General features: G+C 35.7%; 1 protein-coding gene across 10 annotated transcripts in view; it reads left to right on the forward strand.

Annotated features, from left to right (window-relative positions):
* The window catches only part of EDEM3 (ER degradation enhancing alpha-mannosidase like protein 3), a 79199-nt gene that overhangs the window by 8866 nt on the left and 54442 nt on the right, over positions 1-15891 (forward strand). For all 10 annotated transcript variants that reach the window (XM_058700631.1, XM_058700633.1, XM_058700632.1 and 7 more), the window contains 3 exons: positions 10492-10592; positions 11123-11162; positions 15605-15717. In XM_058700631.1, coding sequence (XP_058556614.1) covers positions 10492-10592; positions 11123-11162; positions 15605-15717 — 254 coding nt within the window. The remainder of the gene's footprint in view (positions 1-10491; positions 10593-11122; positions 11163-15604; positions 15718-15891) is intronic.

The raw sequence follows: 15891 nt of genomic DNA on the forward strand, positions 1-15891 counted from the left end.
TATGATTTTAATGAATTTTTAATAAATTCATCTTTTATAGGTCTTGTGCCTAAAATCATGCCTGGCACACAAATGCTTATTTATTTAATTTTTTTAAAGAACTGAATTGTATTCTTGTCAAGATGTAATCAAATAGTGGGGTTTTTTGTATTTGATTATTATGATATATCTTTGCCTCATAAATTCAAAGAAATCATTTAACAAGCTTCATTAAAGATATGAGTTTATGGTGAATTTTGGGATCTAGAAGTTTACTTCTTTTGTTGTAGTTAGTTGCCTACTATGCCGAAATATAAAATGCCCGGCACATAGTGGACTGTTAATAAGTGTTGAAATCTTTTCATTTCTCACTAGTCCTTCTTAATATTACTCTCCATTCTAGTGCACGTTTAGAGCAATTCCTTTTAACTTCCTTAGTTCGTAGGAAAACAGTATTTTCCAAAGAATACAATATAAAGAGCAAGTGAGAAGTCTGGAAATGGGACAGGACACCCTAAGGTAGCTGTGTCACCAGCTGAGCCAGCTGGGTTGCAATGAGACAGGTAACTAATCTCCCTGAGCCTGTTTTCCTCATCTCTCTCCAGTGGTTATTGCCTGCTCCACACTGCCATTGTAAGGATTAAACAAGTTAATATCATTCAAGTGCATAGAACTAGTGTCAGGCAAATAGGAAGCCCTGTATAAGAGTTTGCTGTTATTGTTACTAATACTATCATTATCCATTCTCTGCTTGAGATTGAAATTGCCCTCCTAAACTTCATCTGGATTCTAAACTCGTTCCTCAGATTGTGATGAGAACTTCTTTAAAACACACATTCTTTTCCGTTCTAGGCATGCACCCTTTGAGCTTATTTTTTTCCTTGTTTTTGTTTTTGTTTTTGGATTCCCCAAGTTCTGCAAATGTTATTTTTCAATAACAGTGCCCCGCCAGCTTTAGGTAGGGCAATACAACTCTGCCATCTTTTGTTATATGCAGGCATTTTCTGATTTTAAATATTTTAAAACCAAAATATTTTAACAATATTGGTTTAATATTAATATAATAACAACTATGTTTGACGTATCTCTAGTCCCAATCAGACTGCAGTTCATCCACAATAAATTGCACAGATGGCTTTCTTTTCCCCCCAAATAACATGAAATTTGATGTTTGTTTTGGCAGTTCTTGTGTGGCCTAATTTAACCTCAGACCATAGCCACTCTAGCACTTCTGTTAGTATGTTTTTAGTATTTGTGCTGAGGTTAGTTTGCAGATTAAGTTAGACAACAAAATGGCATGTATTTAGGCCACCAAATGCAGAACTGCTTTGGATCTGAGCTCTTTGACCTGATATTTGTCTCCTGAGGTTTTTCCTGTTACTGTAGACAACTCAAACTGTTACAAGTTGTAAAAAAACAAAACAAAACAAAAAAACTGTACTTTGGTAGAGCCCTAAACATTACAAATAAACTTTAAAAGAGTTGGTAAGAACAGTTTCTTGTAACTCAGTGGAATCATACCTAATAACCACTTTTAAGCTTGATTTTGTGAGAGCACGGTTCAAAGAAACAGTAGATTAGTCCTTATCATTGGAACCAAAGGAACTGTTTTAAAGCATAACTTCCTTAAAAATTTCTAGATTTGTGTAAGTTTTCTTAGAATTACTTTCTTCTCCTAATACTACTTCCTTTAAACATTTTTTATTGTGGTAAAAAGTATCATAAAATTTACCATATTAACCATTTTTAAGTGAACATTTCTATGGCATGAAGTATATTCGGCATGTTGTGTAACCATTACTATCTGTTTCCAGAACGTCTTCATGTTCCACATTGGAAACTCTGTACCCGATGTTTTCTTTTTGATAGTTTGCTCATCAAAAAGAGTAATTTGTAAATAAAGTACTTTTTGAAAAGCAGTGCTATGGCTGGGAGGAGGTAAGTTAGGAGCTTAAATGTGCCTTTTTTGTGTGTAGAGGAGTGTGGGACTACCTTTTTGTTAACCACTGTTCCTTGGTCTGTACTTCTAGAGCATCCTAAAACTGCCAAAATGACAAATTCTGTAGTGTTCTCTTGTGATATTTTATCATGACACTCTGATACTCTATATAGGACTTGAACTCGGTAGAACACAGGTTTTTTTTGTTTGTTTAGTTAGGTATAATTTATAGACAAAAATCTTTAAGTGCACAATTCTGAGTTTTGACAGTTGTATACATTTGTTTAATGACCACCACAGTCATGACATGACATTTTGGTCACAAAACTTCCTCGTGTTAGCAGTGAGTTCCTTTTCCACACCTCTGACCTCCGGCAACCCCTGTGATCTGCTTTCGGCACAACAGTTTTTCCTCTTTAGGAGTTCATATAAATGGCATCGTATAGAATATAGTCTTTTGATTCAGATTTCTTTTGTTTAACATGATGCTTTTAAGATTTTATCTATGTTGTTGGATATACCGTAGTTCTATTTGTTGCTTAACTGTAGTTCCTATTTGTTGCTTAATAGTATTCAGTTGATTTGATAGAACACATTTATTTATCCACTCACCAACTGATAAATAAATATTAGGCTTGTTTCTGGTGTTTGGCTACTATTAAAAAGACTGCTGTGAAAATTTGCTATGCATGCAAATTTTTATAAGGACATATATTTTCATATATTTCCCAACTAGGAACGGGATTGCTAGGTTATATGACAATACGTTTGACTTAATAAGGACTGCAGGGGTGCCTGGGTAGTTTAGTTGGTTAAGCATCCAACTGTTGATTTTGGTTCAGGTCACGAGCTCATGGTTTGTGAGTTCGAGTCCTGCGTCAGGCTCTGTGCTGGCAGTGCAGGGCCTGCTTGGTATTCTCTGTCTCCCTCTCTCTCTGCCCCTCCTCCGCTTGTACTCTGGTCTCTCTTTTTCTCAAAAATAAAATGAACTTAAAAAAAAAAACAAAAAACTACAGAACTTCCCTAAAGTGTCTGTAATATTTTGTATTCCCCCACCAGCAATGTATAAAAGTTTCTGCATCTTCCCCAGTGCGTTGTATTTTCAGTCCTTTTAATTTCAGCCATTCTAATGGGTATGTAGTGGTATGTTCTTGTGATTTTAATTTGACTTTTCCTGATAACGGGTGATGCTGAAAATCTTCCTGTGTGCTTAGTATATCTTTTTTTAGTGAAGCCTCTGTTCATATCTCTTGTCTATTTTAAAATCAAGTCATTTGTCCTGTTATTGCTGAGTCATAAGAGTTATATATCCTGGATATCCTTTCTCACCTATATTACATATCACAGATATTTTCTCCCTATATGTGCTTTGCCTTTTCATTTTCTTAACAATGTCTTTTGAAGGGCAAATGTTTTAAATTGTGATCAGTTTTCTTTTTTCTTTTTCATGCTGCCTAAAAAATATTTGCCTAGCCCAGGATCCCAAAGATTTTCTTGTTTTCTTCTAGGTGATTTATAATTTTAACTTGTTCATTTAGATCTATCACTCATTTTGAATTAGTGTTTATATATAGAATGAGGTGAAGGTAAATTTATATTTTTTTCTACATGGATATCCAATTATTCCAGCACTGTTTGTTGAAAGGATATCCTTTTATCACTGAATTACTTTGATATCTATATAAAATTAGTTAACCATATGTGCATGTATTTTTTCCCATTGATCTGAATATTTTTATACTAATATCACACTGTTGTAAGTGTGATATTAAGTTGTGAAATCAGGCAGTGTAAGTCTTTTAGCTTTTTGTTCTTTTTCAAAATTGTTTTGGGTATTCTAGATTCTTTGCATTTCTGTATAGATTTTAGCATCATATTGTCAATTTCTACAAAAACGCCTGTTGAGCTATTGATTGGGATTATGTTGAATCTATGGCTCAATTTAGGGAGTTTGACTTAACAATATTGAGTCTTCTATTCCACGAACATGGAATCCATGTCCATTTATTTTGGTCTTATTTAATGTCAACAGTCTTTTGTAGTTTTCGGTATACAGGTCTTATACATCTTTTATTAAACTTACATATATTTCATATATTGATGCTTTTGTAAATTGTAGTTTTTCAGATTTGTTTGTCCAGTTGTTCACTGATGTTATACAGAAATACAATAACTTTTTGTCGGTTGATCTTTGTATCCTGTAACCTTGCTAAACTCACCTGTTATTTGTAGTAGTTTTGGGGGGGAATTCCTTAGGACTTTCTACATTGTCAATCACATCATTTGCAAAGAGACTTTTCCTTCTTTCCTTCTGATCTATGTGCCTTTTATTTCTCATTATTATTACAGTGGCTAGAACTTCTAGTATTATTTTGAAAAGAAGTGGGAAGGTCCTTGCTTTTCTCCTAATTAGGGAGAAAGCAGTTAGCCTGCACTATTAAGTATGATGTTAGCTGTTGGTTTTTCATAAGATGTCCTATAATAGGTTGAGTAACTTTCTTCTCATTTGTAGTTTACTGAGAGTTTTCATCATTATGGAATATTGAATTTTGTCAAATGCTTTTTCTAAATCTGTTGATATAATCTTCCTAAAAAGTCTGTTAGTAGTAGGACTTTTCAACAACATTATTATTTATCATTTATTCATTTCATGTAACATTATTTCATAAGTTATAATTGATCAAAAACCAAATCGATTGATTTATTGGAAACTTTTTTCTCATGTAATTTTGAGTACATACTTTATGCTAACATTCTGCTCTGTAGAGATTAAATCTTATGAGACAGCTGCACTTTTGTTGTTGTTACTCGTTTCTCCTCAGTGCTGAGAAACATTTCATAAAGTACACTCTGTAAGAGGACAACAAATGTTCAATGTAGGAAGTAAGTCTGATAGTTTAATAATTTAGCTAAATGAAATCCTGATACCTGAAAAATGTTTTAATAAGTGAATGTAGTGAACAAAAGAGAATAGGAAAATTTGGGGTGAAAAAGAACTGATAAACTTATGCAGTTCAATCAGTAATTAGCATATGCTGTCAGTATGTTGGAGATGGTATATTAAATATCAGTTCATTTTTGGGGGGAGGAATAACTTATCTGCCTCAAGGAGGGAGGTATTTAAGAAGAAGGATATGGAATGTGACATTTTAAAAATGTGTATAGCTTTGGAAATTAAATAGGTTGATATTTTTAATAACTCACTTTTATAAATAATGCCTTTGATGTTTTTAGGAAAATAAAGTCTCTTCCCTTTGTTTTCAGAATTGGTTTTACTAAAGTCAGTGTTTGATGCTGCTTTGACTTGAGTATTTTAGAGCAGGGTTCTGTCACTTCAGTGCTCTCGTAAATTTAAAATCTGATATGGAGAGCCTACTCTGTTTTATGTATTTGCTCTTGCTTTTAGCTAGGCACATGTTCTACTTAATTTGTGTAGGACTCTTTTCTCACCTGAGTTTTATTTCTGAGTGATAATCATTAAGTGTGTTTCGTGGTTCTGTGTCATAGCAGTATGAAGTAGTTATCCCTTGTTCTGGCAACATACTGTGAAGAGAAAGTATTCCTGTACCTCAAATAGACAGGATGTTTGACGTATAATCATGGCTGCTTATTTGCCACATATGCACTGCTCTGGATTTATGCAAACCAACTGTAGTTCACTTTGTGGTCAACCCAAAGAAAAGGCTGTGGTTTTGTTTTTATCCTTAATCTTGAAATAGGGGGGTGTGAAGTATTTTTACATCTGGTTCAAAGCTCCCTAATTTGATTATTCTGCTTATAATTGCTATTAATGTTTTTCTTATCTAGATAAACCTAGGGTTTGAGTTTCATATTTAATTTCAGACAGAGGTGTTTGCGCATGTATGTGTTTTTGTGAAACCCTAAAAATAGTAGTATGAAGGCTTCTAAGCGGTGGTTTCGCTAGTAAGGAACTCTTTACAATTAACATTTGAATGATCTCTTACAAAGTTGCAAAATACCTCGGCAAGCTGAAAAAGATACCACTTTTTTTTAGTTACTTCTAATTGTTTATGTGCTAAATAGGAAAGTTAAGCAATCAAAAATAGTATGCATTCTGGGAAATCATAGTTCTGTTGGGATTAATACTAAAAAAGAAATTAGGAGCTTAATATGTTAAAAGACCTATAAAAGTTATTAGAAATTTATGCTAAAAATTTTATGCAATACTAAAATTACAATATGTTCAATTCAGAAATTAGTAGCTGCATGTGGATTCTAATTATAGTGCAAGCAGTTGTTGTCTGGAATCCTTTCCTCAGGAAATGAATCATTATGGAGCACTGCACTTTTTTAAATACCTGAAGGATTGCAGTCTTCAGTGCTTCTTGTATTCTTTAGCCTACTTTATTATTTTTTTGTCCTTCCTTTTCTGTTTGACCATGTGTTTAGTGTTCCTATCCTTTATTCTGTTTTTCTGCTGCTATGGATTTGGAATATAGATAACTGAGTTTAGTGAGAGGCAGTAGGATAGAGTTGGACGTGGAATTGGGAGTTTTTCTGCTGAACTCCAAGAATTAAGAACCATAGGGGCATACAAGTATAGGATGTACAGGTCATTCAAAAAAGGGTCGGACTAGTCTTAGAAACTTTGCCATAGCCATACTCAATGCAAGAAGGTCATAGAACAGTATCCTCAGATTTCTGAAGGAAAGAAAATACATCTCAAGCATTTTATAAATATTTTATTTTTCAAGTGTAAGACAAGAGACATCCTAACCCAGGAATACCAGAGAAGTAACAACACTGTTGACACTCTTTTCAAACCGACAAACAAACAAACACACACCTATCTGAGGACAAGTCCAGGCAACCAATAGCTGAATCAAAATAAAAAGTCAGGAATGGAGAAGCCACAGAAAAATGGTGTGTGTTTGACTACTACTTAAGGTAAAATTCTAATACTAGCAACTGTGAGAATTATGGTTCTAGACCAGAATAGAAATGTTATAAACATCTTAAAATCTTTGTCAAAACATTTAAAATTCTTGTGGAACCTGGGTGGCTCAGTCGGTTAAGCGTCCAACTTCAGCTCAGGTCATGATCTCACGGTTTGTGAGTTTGAGCCCCATATCAGGCTCGCTGCTGTCAGCATGGAGCCTGCTTTGGATTCTCTGTTCCCCTCTCCCTCTGTCTCTCCACTGCTCATGTTCTGTCTCTCTCAAAAATAAATAAACCTTTAAAAAAAGAACATTTAAATTCTCTTCTAATGGTTATAAGTATACAGAGAAGATTTTAAAATAGCAAAACTCATGTTCAAAATATTAGACACTTTGCAAATTGAAGTGTTACTTCTTTGCAAAAACTAACAAGAGGATCCCAATAGTTCTTGCCTGGCTTGCCTTCATCTCACTGTGTGATCTAAAACAACAGAGCACGCATCTTCTCTGTGCAGTGGTGAATTGTCCCCCTTTCAAAATTTGGATCCGTTTGAAAAATTTTGCCCTTTGCACTATGTACCCTGAAATACCTCTGGGAATTTCTTTAATGGGAAGCGTTGTGCAGGTATCATTTCCCTTGTGACATCTTCACCCTTTATGTCACAACTACTTTCTTTATCTTTGTAGATAATTATGCCTTCCCTTGGTTCCTCCAGCTGTGTACCCGGCGTCTCTGGAGTGATCTGGCGTCCTCTACATTCCTTGGCCAGCTGTGCTATACCCCATTTACGTTCAGTTCCATTTGCATTTTCAGTGTCCTCATTTTCCATTTCTTTGCTGAACTTTCATCTCTGTTGGCTAATCTTTGTTGATGATCCATTTTTGTAAAATCATCAAACTGTCATGCACGATTACCACTGGCTGACAAGGAGACAACTGCACACTTGCTGTGCATGAGCTGAAAAATAGATACACAGTGATCACATCACTGACAGACTTCGAAAGAAGTGTGTGGTTGATCACGGATCATGATGAGCATCTGTTACTTACATAGGGACTTGTGGATCGAAGAACTGGCACCGAAGTTTGTGTTTTGTGCACTTACTGCAGTTAATATACATACGGTGGTTGAAGTTTGAACCGTGTTGTTGAGGGTTTATTTAAATAAATTACAGAAACTTGTATATAGTGAAAGCGAAGACCGCCTATAATAGCATAATTGACAAAAATCCTAAATTGAATGGGGAACAGTATGAATGTATTAATCCTATTATTCTTGTCAGGGAGTCAGTAAATACTGTCTGAAATTGAAATACATGAGCACAGTGATCTAACCTCTAAATGTTTTTCATAATCATATCATTAATTTTAGAGGAATCTTTTAGGGACTGTCCCCTAGAGAAGAAAATATAAAGTTCAGCAGGTCTTTCTGGTTTCTGTCCTTTTCTGTTAAGACCTGTAGCCATTAGGTGGGGATGTGCCAGTCAAATTTCACTGAGGCAACTATCCAACTTAAAGAACCTACCTCTGGCTTGCGGCCATGTGTGCAGGGCCAGTTCCATCAACTCTCATACCCTTTGGGCATTAAAATAATTCCCACTGAAGCCTCTGTTTGTTTCTGATGCCCATGTTGTGGTCACTGCAGCTTCATCTTCTGTATCCCATTACTCACTTTTGGTGCTTGAGAATTTCTTGTTCTCAAGCTCAGCTGTGTATTTCAAATAATTGAGGGGTGCCTGGGTGGCTCAGCCAGTTGAGGGTTTGACTCTTGATTTTTGCTCAGGTCATGATCTCACCGTTTGTGGGCTCGAGCCCCACATCTGTCTCTGTCTGTGCTGACATTGCAGAGTCTGCTTAGGATTCTCTCTGTCTCCTCTCTCTGCCTCTCCCCTGCTCGGGTTCTCTCTGTCAAATAAACATACATACATACATACATACATAAGATAATTTAACACTGACACAACATTTCTGTGTGTTTGTAATAAGAGGGAAGATTTTTTTTGCGTGTGCTTTATTACCATCTGGATTAGAAATACTCTGTCATGGTCATTCTTAAAAAAAATTCCTCTCAAAATAATATTGCAAACATAAAATTCCTATTAATAACTATTAAGAAATGGGTGAAACCTATAGAAGAAAACTAAATTCATAAAAGAAGATCTGAAATAATGTAGTGACATTCCTAGATGGGAAGACTCAATTGTTAATGGTATCAATTCTCCTCAAATTAGGCTCTTCCAGTTAAAATTTCAGTGGAATTTTAAGAAAAATTGAAAGTTTTCCAGAAGAGTAAATTTGAAAAAGTAGTTAAGAAAATTTTGAAGAAAAATAATTTGGGGAGAGTAAATTGCTATACTAAGTAGCAAGGTATGGTGCAAAGATAAAGTAATCAAGATAATGGTCTGGAGCAGGAAATAGATCTGTAGGGCAGTAGAAGTAGGAAACAGGTCCATCAAGCAAATCGGACTGTAGAACAAAATTGAGACTACAGAAACGTGTGTATAGACAATTTTGAACTAATCTGTATTTCAAGCAATTAGGGAGAAGATGGATTGTTTAAAAAGCAGCATTTAGAAAATTAGCTATTTTGGGGGGACAAACACCGTTAACGTCCCTATTTTATATCAAAAAGAGAATTAGATTCCAGAGGGAATTGGATCCTACATTGGATTGATCATCTCCTATGTTAGTGAGAGTATTACAGGGATGTAAATTAGGGATGTCTTCAGTTTGATAGGTATCAAAAATTAAATATTTAATACCTTTGACCCATTGGGTCTGTTTCTAGGGATTTAATCTATAGAAATAAAAGCATATGTGCAAAAGATATATACATATAGATGTTTACTGTAGCATTGTTTATATATTGTGAAAAATTGCATTCAACCTATATGTTCCTCAATAGAGGAATAAGTAAATTTTACTGTATCTATACTTTGGAATATTGTGAGGTACTATGAAAGGCAATAGGCTCTGGAGGCAGGTTGCCAGGTTTGAATTCTGGATTCATCATTTACTAGTTGCATGTCTGAGCTTACTTAACTTTTCTGGGCCTCAATTTTCTCATCTGTGCGAAAGGGATAATTGAATTTGTTTCAGAGGGCTGTGTGATAATTAAATGAACTAAACTGCACAGAGCAGTGCTTAGAACATAAGAACTCAATAATAATAATAGTTAATATTAAGTGATCATTTTGCAGTTACTAAAATAACCCCAAAAAACCCTAAAATTCTAGCACGGAAAAACCGCACTGTGATTTAAGTAAACAACTTTTAGAGCATTTTAGAGCAGTGTATGCATATGGCATGAGCAGCTGCTTGTAAATAAAATGTAAATTATATATGTGCATGTATTTTAATATATGTGGATACATTTGGAAACATAAATGCCAGTCTTAACAGTAGTTACCTCTGGGGAATGAGATTGGGTGGAACAGGAGCAGATTATCAGATTTTTAAAGAAATCTTTTTTTGTATGGTTTTTTTTTTTCCCAAGCAGTTTTTCAAACATTTGTAACTAAAGTTTTAAAAACAGATCCCATAGACTGTAAGAATAGTAGAACTTCTAACTTTTATCTTACCCTGTTTTTTTTAATAACTGCAAGAAGGTTGTGTCCTGGGTGATGTTTGCTTTCTCTTATTTTTCTCAGTGACTCACTAAAATTTTCCTTGCAGGAACATGCTTACCCAGCTGATGAACTCATGCCTTTAACCTGCAGAGGTCGTGTTAGAGGCCAGGAACCAAGTCGGGGTGACGTTGATGACGCCTTGGGAAAGTGAGCATTAACGCAGTGGGTGGTGTGGCACCTCCTGGGTCCCAAGTCTCAGGCTTCCTAGATGTAGCTTACAGTTGTATTTCTGGGGATTGGTTAAATTTCAAGGACTGCTTTAAGTATTAACATTAAACTCTTTTATTTCCTTGTGTTATCTTTTATAAAAAATCAGTTTACCTCTTAAATCAGTGAAAAGTTGTTTGCTAAGATGAATATAACTTTCGAAATGTATATAAAGTCTACACATTATAAGGTGTTGATGCTTTAATGTTTTTATTTGCTTTAAAAAGAGTTAATGAATATTTTCATTTGAAAGATATGTAGATACACTGAACGTTAAAATGTAATTAATGTTCAGGCTTTTCAGGTGCCTTCAGTGCTTTTTTATAAGTTACATTGTACTGTAGATGATTGGAAGTACTAGCTAATAGAAACTACCAGTCAATAAGGCATAGATACATCTTTAGTTATAATTTCATGGATAAAGTATTCAGAACTCTAATGGTTTGTATCTCATTATACTTGTTTCTTAGATTTTCCTTGACACTGATTGATTCTTTGGACACTCTTGTGGTAGGTTGGATTCTTCTTGAATTTACTTATTTTATAAATTTCATAATATGCACACTCGAATATGAATACAGTCATTACACAGTAAGTCTGAAGTAGAAGTTTTCAGAATTTAAGGTGTTCTGCTTTCACACTTATGTCCTTAGGACATAATTCTCAGCTTTGAGTTAATATCTCAACTACTGATTAATATTTTAAAAAACAAAACAAAAAATCTTTGGGGTGGCAGAAAATTTTCAGAACCAAGCTTTTCTTCCCAGTATTGTTTCTGCATTGTTCTTTCGCTAGGCATTTTCTTTTTCCTCGCCTCTGCATTCCCCGCCCCCCCCCCCCTTTCACTTCCCTCCTTCTGTACCTGGAGGCACAAATTACCTCTCTGGGAGGAACTAAGTGGTGTTATTTATTTGTAACTGTAGCTGGGTTATACTCTTCGCATGTACCTTGATTGACATGGTGGAGTAAGCAAAGAGCAGTAGCTCTGTGTTAGGAAAGACCATAGGTGAAATTACGTTTATTTCTCATTCTGTCGGCTTTATCCTTCCCTGTGGCAAGTTCCCCATCATCTCTCTGTAAGCTCTTAGTTGATTTTCTTGAACATGGATCTCAGATATCATATGCTGTAAAACACTTTTATCAGAAATAAAGGAAAAAAGGTGGTTTCAGTCTGTGTAACTTTCCCATATTTAGAAATCTGTTGGCTTCTAATTGAGTGGTCATTAATTATTACCCAGGTGATATCTGTCAGGTTTTGCCAATTATATACTTTGGCATCGGTTCTCAAAATATCCCAGCAGCAGCAGCAGCAGCAGCATCACCTGACAACTTGTTAGAAATGCAAAATTCTGGCGCCTCATCCCCAGACATACTAAATCAAAGTCTGGGAGTGAGGCCCAGTAGTCTGTTTTTTAACAAGCTCCCAGATGATTCTGATGTATGCTAAAGTTTGAGAAATACTGGATACTGATGCAGTGTTTTTTAAACTCCAACATACCACAAAGTCACCTGGGCACCTTGGTCATATGCAGATTCTGATCCAGTAGACTGAAGGTAGGGCCCAAGAGTCTCTGTTTCTCATAAGCTGCCACTTGGTGGTGCTGCTATTGCTGGTTAGCTGACTGTGCTTTCGATGACATGGGTATAAACTTGAGTTCGGGCTTTTTGTGACTGTACTGATGTATGTGACCTTAGCCAAATTATTTAACTTCTCTGGGTTCCTGTTTTCACCTCAGAAGGGCCTAGACTAGGCATTTAAGTTTCCTATTCACTGTAAGGGATTATTTCTTACTGATCTTTGGTTCAGATTCAGATAAGTAACTCTTATTTGTCTGTTTGTTGAAGCTATCCTCAAGAAGGGTTAAGAAGGAAGATTGATAAAGTCTTACAAATATTTAAAAAAATGATACTTTATATAAACTCTTTAAATTTTAGTATTTTCAGTTAGGAATAACCTAAGTAACTTATTACATATCATCATAACTTCATAACACTATTTTAAACATTTTCTTTTTAATTTAAACAGAAGAATTAAAGTAGTTTAGAAAGTTTTTTTTCCTACATTTAAAAGGAGTGCTTTCTTGTACATTTCATCAATACATTTACATTATTATTTACAATAATTTACTTTGCCTTGACTTTGTGATTATTTATTTTGTGATTTATTTGAAAATATTAATAGAACATATCACATATGTACATAAAACTCTATTTTTATTTTGGTCATACCATGATATGTTAAATAGAATTTCTGTTGTCCTAGTTTGATCTTTAAATTTAACCTGTTCCTGATTCTAGCCACCTAGTTTGTATTGATGTAATGAAGCCAAGAACTAAAACTTTAAATTTATCTTAAAATTTTACATTACCATGAAATGTATAGAAAGAAAGATATCAAAATAAATTAAAGATGATGGGGGAAAGGAAGAGACCTGAATTCATCCTTTGTTATCACCTAGGAGCTTAAAAGGTCATCCACTAAGGGCGTCTGGGTGGCTCAGTCGGTTAAGCATCTGACTCTTGATTTCAGCTCAGGTCATGATCCCAGGGTCTTGAGATCAAACCCCTCATCAGGCTCAACACAGAGTACAGAGCTTGCTTGGGATTCTTTCTCCCTCTCTTTCTCTCTGCCTCTTCCCTGCCCGTGCCCTCAACTCACTCTCTCACTCACTCTCTCTCTCTCTCTCTCTCTCAAAATAAATAACCCATCCCATCAACCAGTAGAGGATTTGGAGTGAATTTTCTAATTATGGATCAAGAGACTTTTCACTTTTATTCTCCTTTGAAACAAATAACACTGGTCCAGTTCTTGGAAGTAGTTCTCAGGAGATAGACTCAGGAAGAAGAATAAGATTAACAAATGATACTAAGAAGTGTATGTGTGGGTGAGTGAAACAGTTGTGTTTTATTCTAAAAGTGATAAAGGTATGCATCTGCGCTTGTTGGCTGCAGAATTTACTTGGACTTGGAGATTGACAAGGAAAAGCAGTTAGTTTAAAACCAGGCTTCAAAGTATATTTTACTCAGGACTTACCCTGAATTTTACTTTTATTTGAATTTTAGTCAAATTCTTATGGAATGTTTTATACTTAAATTAGAATTTTTAGTGAAAGTATCGAATCAGGTGAAAAAGCACTAGAAAATATTATCGAACAGAAAGATAAAACAATCAAGTGAAGGAAAACTGTTTTTCATGGATTTAGAGTCTAAATACCACATAATTGTGCACCTGTCACCGAACAATCTATCACAACCATAACTCAGGAAGCCAACAGCTAAGACCTGGCACACTGTCTTGACCAACCGCTCCCTCCTCGGGAATCCTGAGGGGGCTGGACAAATCAGAAACATAGCTCTTGGCTGGGTTTACCAACACTGGTGGCAAACAAACTCTGATAACTCTGAGAAGTCAATAACTCAAGAGAGAAGGGTTTGGAAAAGAGATTTATTTTGGGTGCTGACACCTGGAGGAGGTGGCAGGTATAAGCCTTACCTCTTGGTAAGTACAACTGACCTCTTGGCAGGCAAGATGGACACCTAGAATTTTATAAGGGGAGGTTGGGGAATGGGGTGGGGGGTACATGCAGGAGAACAGGCAGAGAGCTTGTGATCATGGGGCGGGGGGGGGGGGGGTCCGTAGGTGTTCAACTCATGATCATGGGCAGGGAAGGGGGCATGTAGGTTGTGGTCTTCTAGGCAGCCCATTGATATCAGGGCTTTTCTGGTCTGGCAGTTGGAATGTTCTGGTCACTGCAAAATGTCTTGTCAGTGACTCTAGAAAGTGCGATAAGAAATAAGCACAATGGGTTGTAGTTAGAACTTGAGTTAAGCGGTCTTGTCTATTTATGGTTTTAACTGTTGGCATCAGTAGTTGAGCCTGAGGGCTCACTGACACAGTTTTAATTGAGACTGAAAAAGCAACTGAAATGCATTGGCCACTTTATGGAGCTCATTGCAAGAATCCATAGAATTCTTAGGATTCTAGATGCTCCTGGTAATAATAATTATAACAGCAATGATATTAAACACTTATTAAGTCAGGCACTCTACTGAAAGTACTTTATATATATTACTTAAGAAATCAGTCCTATGAGAGTAGGTATTTTTTCTTTTTATGGGTAAGGGAACAGGCTCAGAGACAGAAGTCACTTGACTGAGATTATACAGGTAGGGAGTGAAAGAACCAGAGTTCAAGTCAGGGCTTGCTCTTGATCACAACATTATACTCCTCCTCAATTAGGGCTCAGGGCATCCATGGATGAAGATGGCAGGTAGTGTTTGGTTTAGGATCAGTCATTCTCTGAAGGATGTGTTTGTTCTCTTACAAGAGTAAGCAACCTAGGGGCACCTGGGTGGCTTAGTCAGTTAAGCATTGGACTCTTGGTTTGAGCTCAGGTCATAATCTCATGGGTTGTGAGATCGAGCCCTGCGTGGCGCTCTGTGATGACTACGGGGAGCCTGTTTGGAATTCCCTCTCCTTTGCCCCTCTCCTGCCTGCTTGCGTGTATATATGCACACCGTCTCTCAAAAAATAAAAGTAAGAGTAAGCAACCTTTAAAATGATGTTTGGTGAATAGTTGATGTTTGGTAAAAAGTTTTCGAGTTGTTTTGACTTGGAAACCAAGTCAGTGAGATGAGTAGAGCTCGTCTCATGCAGCTCTAGGTCATGGGTTGTATATTAAGAAACTGGTTTTGTGATGACTCTTGTAAAGTCTTAATGATATTTTCATGTGTCTAAAAAAGAAGTGTATAAAGATTCCTTATAATGTAGGCATTTAATTTGGGGGGGGGGATTTAGATACCACATTTTTATCATTGGCTTGAGATAAACATTTTGTTTGTGTCACTTTTTAGAGTCTTAAGGTATTGATTTGCTTTTAGTAGCCATTCTAACACTATTTCTCTTTTACTTGGTGAAAAAGAACTTTATTTTCATAACTTTCTTCTCCTAGGTATTAAATAAAACTAAAGAATTTGAAGATGCAGTGAGAAAAGTTTTAAGAGATGTTAATTTAGATAATGATGTAGTTGTATCAGTCTTTGAAACAAACATCAGAGTTCTTGGGTAAGTATGTAAGACACTAAAGCTATAACTTTAATAACAGAAAAGCCTAGGGCATACTGTTTATTTCTTGATGGTACTAAAGCAAGAAATTTCTTAAGTTTAAAAGATAAAAGTTGGGATATTATGAAACACAGAGGCTGTGAGATGGCCTTGCATTGTATCAGACACAGACAG

This window comes from Neofelis nebulosa, chromosome 15 (assembly GCF_028018385.1).
Source record: "Neofelis nebulosa isolate mNeoNeb1 chromosome 15, mNeoNeb1.pri, whole genome shotgun sequence".
In the NCBI taxonomy this organism is placed as follows: domain Eukaryota; kingdom Metazoa; phylum Chordata; class Mammalia; order Carnivora; family Felidae; genus Neofelis; species Neofelis nebulosa.